The sequence below is a fragment of the Phoenix dactylifera genome, chromosome 17, assembly GCF_051530095.1.
Source record: "Phoenix dactylifera cultivar Ajwa chromosome 17, Ajwa_hap1_PhDact_Kaust_v1.1, whole genome shotgun sequence".
Classification (NCBI taxonomy): Eukaryota; Viridiplantae; Streptophyta; class Magnoliopsida; order Arecales; family Arecaceae; genus Phoenix; species Phoenix dactylifera.
This window is the reverse complement of record NC_143206.1, coordinates 14,383,340-14,389,048: the sequence shown is the minus strand read 5'-3', so window position 1 is coordinate 14,389,048 and position 5,709 is coordinate 14,383,340. Positions and strand designations below refer to the sequence as shown.

The following is a 5,709-nucleotide window of genomic DNA, read 5'->3' as shown; positions in this document are numbered from 1 at the left end:
GGTCTGGACCAATGGTGATTGGTGGCCACCTTTATACCCTAAGTTCACTTTTTTCCGATCGAGGGAAAGTGAAAAATTTATTTCCAGCTTTCGTAATTTATTTTATTATTGTTGTTCCTTCCGCATAACAAAATATCCGGTGAAGGTTAAGTTTTTTTCCTCTTTTACCTCTATATTTTTATTTTTTATTTTTTTATTCTATATAATATAAATTTTATTTTTTAGAATTTGCAATTTACTCCACTCCGAATAGGGCTGAAATCGGATACTAGCATATCCCGATACGGATGCAGGTGTTAGTCGGACATAAAAATTCATATTCATATTTATTTTAAACGAATACAGATACAAGTCGAATACAAAAAAATATAAATATAAATATATATATAAATCAGATAATTAAATTTTATGGCCACACAATCAAATATATTACTAAGTAAATGATAAATTAAGTTAATAACATATTAATATGGTCGTTTATTTTTTAAAATATTTGTGAGTATTTTATAAAATTAAATAGTATTGTAGATGGAATCGGACATTCGGATACGGATCGAATATATGTTTATCCGTATTCATATTCATTTTTTTTTATTTTTATGCCCATTCTCAAATAAGTACAAGTATAAGTAATAGTTTATTTGATCTATATCATGTTGTTATCCCTAACTTCACTTTAATTAATTATAGCCATAAATATTATTTATAGCCTCTTTTTTTTTTTTTTTTTTTTTGGAAACCAAATTGCTCATAAGCTCCAACTTAAAAGTTTTTGCACGAAGTCAACATACTCTGTCGGCTTTGCTTTATATGTGGAGATAATGTCTTCATGGGGGCCCACGATGGTCCCACTGCGAGAACAGAATTGCTCCTTCGGAAATTAGTCCCAAGTCCCCTTTGCACGACAAATTTACTCATCAACTTCTGCTCATGCAAGGTATGTTGAGAAAGAGTAATTCATTACCCATGGTTAAATGATAAATTGCTTGATTCTCTGTAATGTAATCTTTATACAAAGTCAAAAATCGATAAATAAATAAATAAATATAAGTGATGATGCCTTGCCTTCATTATTCTATAGTCTGACTAAAATGACAATCATGCTCAAACCAGTCATGGCCTTGTGGATTTTATTGACTCCAATTATAAGTTGGCAAAAAGCATAATAAAGGTTAGTAATAACAATCATAAACCAGTGAAAATTAGTCCACAAATCCCAGTGAAAATTAATAACATTTTAATGCATAAATGTTGTTTCATCTGCACATAGGAATGCAGTAATATTTCAAATTCATGGCAGGTTATGTTTCGGAATGTAACCACTTAATGACAAAATACAGCAACCTAAGTAATCCTGCCATATTCATCAATAAAGGGAAACAATGTGGCCAGTAGAAAAAAAAATTACAATGTCTCAAGAATGACCATCAAGTGCTTGCTTAAAATGATATCAATCCTTGCCATTTTAGTAGGGGGGCAGATATGTAATAGAAGGTGAGCATTAGCCTCTCCTAATCTCACCAAAAAAAAAAAAAAAACCTTGAAAATGGACAATATGCTACAATAACTAGATTTTTTATAAAAATTTTCTCTGAAATCTGATGCATATCCAAAATCTAAAACTCAACATAGAAAAAAAAATTGTTAAGCAATATTCCACCGAGGAACTTATCAACAAGACCCGCCTGATCAAATTATGACCTCATTTTGTGGAAGAATCTTAGATTCTTAGGTTCAATCAGAATATATGTAAAGAACTATCAAGTTCTGCAGCTGCAAAAGGCTTCCTTCCAAATCACCAGATTTCACAGTGAATCACCAAAGCACCATGGCCGCAAAATTCTGGATGTTTAAGACATATGGCAACAAAGTTGGTTGTCAACCTATAATCTTCAAATGCAGTATCTTCAATAATCAAGCAATTCTGCTCGTGCTTTCCAACTACATGTAGTAAAAATAACCCCTTGTATCTCCAGCGACCTGATGCATCACTGGTGAACCCGACATAAAATGTATTATGCAACATTATTGCAGAAATAAATTACAGCAAGAAACATGAAAACAAAATTTTCTACAGATTTCACAATAATCGTCAGCATCTCATTCAGTTCCAAAAAATACCCAACCCCCAGAGGCTTCAGTCTCTTCTTGTGGAATTTCATCTTCTGGTGTTTCATAATTACCAGTTTCCTCACTCAGACTTTCATAATGAACATGTCCTTCTGTTTTATATTTACCTTCAGAACCAGAATCTTCAGCATCAGTTACAGAGCTTGTGTTTTCTTCTGGTTGGATAAATTAAAGTAAATAATTCACTCCATTTACAACATCATATACCATCAGCCCTATCCTTCCTCCAACCCAACTACCAAGATGGCTTCCTATAAGATAACCCAACTTACCCAGCCTTTGCTCTCCATGGAATCCCCCTGCATAAGTCCCAAACAAGGTGCCAGTCCCTCTGAGAAATCCCTATGCAGTGGTGCCCCCAAAATATAAGGCTTCAAAGAAGTCCCAGCCTGAAGATATAGCAGGACCCAAAATGCGCTTGGCCTGCCCGGAGGCCAGCTTTGCAGCTTTTGCTCCAACTTTCAGTGCCTGCTTAGCCGCCATACTCTCACTCAACCCCTCCTTCAGTGCCTCGGTCAATGCAGCCTCAATGGCTTGCTGCCTTACTCTCTCCACATGAGCACTTCGGAGGTTGTAGACATAGAACTTGACACCTTCTTTGGCCCCACTTGCAAGACTTCCAGAGCCCATGTCGAAACAATTTAAAAGCATAAACTCACCACTTTTGGATGCAGCTTCTTTTCCAACAAGTTCCCTGAACTTTTCAGCTGGAAAAGAAAAAAGGGTAACTATAAGGGCCTAGAATTAATAAAGCAAGTATTCAACAGAAAGAAAAGGTAAATTTGCAAGTAGAAGGGAAATGTAATTTCAATGTCCAATTCATGGACGATGCTCAATGCACTTAGTTTGTTAGCTATAACCAAAAGAATGGATGGATCATGGATGTCCACAAGACAGAAAAACTAATTTCAGTGGAATGTCGACTCTACTGAAAACAAAAGCAGCACCTGCATTTTCAGTTAAATGCAAGGGAACTGCCTTCAATACTGGTAGAAGTCCAGGTGAATATTTTTTGTCATCCACACCAATTTTCATAAACCTAGTAATGAATAAAGAAAGGAATATCAGTCAAAGTTCTTTACTTTCCACGAATTTTCAACTCTTTTCTGATTTAGAAATACTCCCAGAATTTGTATATTTATGAAAAATCCATCCATTGCTAATTGCCCAGCTGCTACATGTTCAATGCACCCATTGGAAAAAATATAGGACAACTTCACTTTCTATTATCCGGATAACATAGGGGTATGGTAATGTCTACATCAGGACAACCCAGAAATCACCAATAACATGAAAATTATTGTGCTAGCAAGTCTAGATTGCTGACATCCGCATCTGCCACTTCATCCTCCTCCTCTTAGGTCATCACTACTTAAACCACAAAGAAGTGAGAATAAAGTCCAATTTTGTCCTCATATAACTAAAGAAGGGAAGTTGGTCTCCTTGATAACTCTGGGTTCTTTGTTCTTGGTGTTAGCACAGTTATTCAGTTCCAAGAATTGCCACTTTCTCCAAATTTACGAGTTCTCAGATTTTTGTCTGAATTGTTAATGCCGATTAAGAAGAACTTTAGCGGTTTGTGACAATATGAGAGATCAAGGCAGCACCATCAGTGCAATATACTCTGGTGACTCTGGAGAAAATTATCAACTCAAGGCATTGCTCGTACAGTCACACTCTAGTTTTTACTTTAGTGGTAAAGTTTTTGTAGTTAGATATCTCCTTCAAATAGTAGCATGACATTAGAATGAGGCAAGATACGCCATATTGTATCAAACTGGGCGGTATAAGACGTACCATACCATACTAGTTTGGTACCAGTATGCGGTATGGAAGGCATACCGACACTTGGTATGCTGAATCAGTCTTCGTATCGAGTGTACCAACACAGTAATAGGGTGGCACCAGTACAGGGCCCGGTACCGAGACGACGTACCTTGGAACAGAAAATAACAAATTTTGGAAAGTGGTATGGACCAATAACACCTAAGAAGCATTTATATGGAATATTCCTATAATAGAGACATCATAATAAAAGCTAGTAGAACGATTCAATCTGACAATGTATTTAATATGATACATATTCAATGAGAACACCTACGAGGACAAAAAAGACTTTTACTTGGAAGTGATATCAGTTGGGTCATCATAATATAGATTGTATCACAATCAAAAGGTCCAAAATATCTAGAAGCAGAAGCAGAAGCAACTGAGGACGAGACACTTACAATAAGTTTATGCAACTGAGGATCTTCACCTTAACATAATAGAGGTGAATTCTTGTTAACAATACAAACAAGTCCTTTTAGATGTGCACCAAAGTACTCAAAGAATGATATACGTAACTTTTCTCATTACACTCAAGCTCCGTAAGTAATCATCACAATCTTAAGGTTCTTTATCACGGTACTGGAGTAGGACTACGGCTCCTGAGACCTAACTAATAAATAAAGTACCTACTGCAAATTGAAGTGTAAGAATACTGATGTAAACTAAGAGAGGAGGAACACTTGAAAGTCTAAGAAAAACAAGTTCGACAAAGATTTAATTATAAGAAATCCATCACCATCACAGAACACTCGGCCTTCAAGGCTTCAACCTACTTATATGTACACTTTTTAATTTCCTAAAAAGCTATGATTGGGTCCTTTTTCTCTATACATTCCTGGTGCCATCCATGCTCAAAAGCCACTGCATCTACTGTCATATGAGTTCAAATTCTAACAACATCGAAACCATTCTCCAACCAAACCGAACATTAATAACCCAAACTGATGCAGCATTTGCCAGAAGGAACCAAGATGCATTGAAGTCACTCAAATTAACTGTCGATTATTATTTACAGGACGAAGTAACGCAAGATTATGGGAAAGAGAGAGAGAGAGAGAGAGAAAGAGAGGATCCAGGAAGACAACCTGTCATGCTGAGAGCGATGAGGCCTGCGACGAAGAGCGAGAGCTGGACCCGCCGCTTCTGGAGATCCAGCATCCTCGCTGGCCGACCAAACCCTAATCCTAATCGTGGTTTGCTAGGATTGCGGCGGTGAGGGCTATGGAGGTTCGTGAAGTCTTCTTGTCGAGCGGCAAAGAAACTAAGAATTCTGATTTCGTATTCTCCATCAAACTTAGCTTCGGAAGTTGCCGGAGGCCGGCGCTTTAGTACGGACGACGGATTGGTGTTGTTCAGAATAAGAGTGGGTCCCAGTGGTTCCCATACAAGAAGGGAGTCCCCAGGTTACGTCCCGATACAACCTAGTCTTTAAATAATTTAGAATCAGAATTTAATAAGGTTGCACAGGTGAGTCAGGTTGGATTGAGGAATGCTACAAGCCTGCAACCGAGATCTGATCAATATTTGGTTTTGGTCAAGCAACCAACTGGAAAGTTTTATCCATTTTCATGTAGGTCAAATTTATTTTATTCATTTGTTAGATTTTCGAATCTATTGTACATCTAAAATAAAGACTCGGCTTATACTGATCTCTTCATTCACCATATGGATGTATGTATTAATAATACCAATACAGTTGGTAAAAAATTTATATTTATTTATCTTGTATTGATAAATAATTAGTATGAT

General features: G+C 36.6%; 1 protein-coding gene across 1 annotated transcript; it reads right to left on the bottom strand.

Annotated features, from left to right (window-relative positions):
* Nucleotides 1–1,906: 1,906 nt before the first annotated feature.
* Nucleotides 1,907–5,383, bottom strand: LOC103724033 (uncharacterized). Its single transcript, XM_008815162.5, has 2 exons — nucleotides 5,046–5,383; nucleotides 1,907–2,837 (listed from the first exon to the last, which is right to left on the bottom strand). Exons 1-2 carry the CDS (start codon nucleotides 5,116–5,118, stop codon nucleotides 2,473–2,475), a joined length of 438 nt encoding a protein of 145 aa, XP_008813384.2. The 5' UTR covers nucleotides 5,119–5,383; the 3' UTR covers nucleotides 1,907–2,472.
* Between the last annotated feature and the right edge of the window lie 326 nt (nucleotides 5,384–5,709).

Excerpts from the sequence above, each read along its gene's own strand:
- LOC103724033 (XM_008815162.5), bottom strand. The coding sequence starts at position 5,118 with ATGCTGGATCTCCAGAAGCGGCGGGTCCAGCTCTCGCTCTTCGTCGCA. Across the intron at positions 2,838-5,045 it reads CATCGCTCTCAGCATGACAG|CTGAAAAGTTCAGGGAACTT; the intron begins GTTGTCTTCCTG and ends TTTCTTTTCCAG.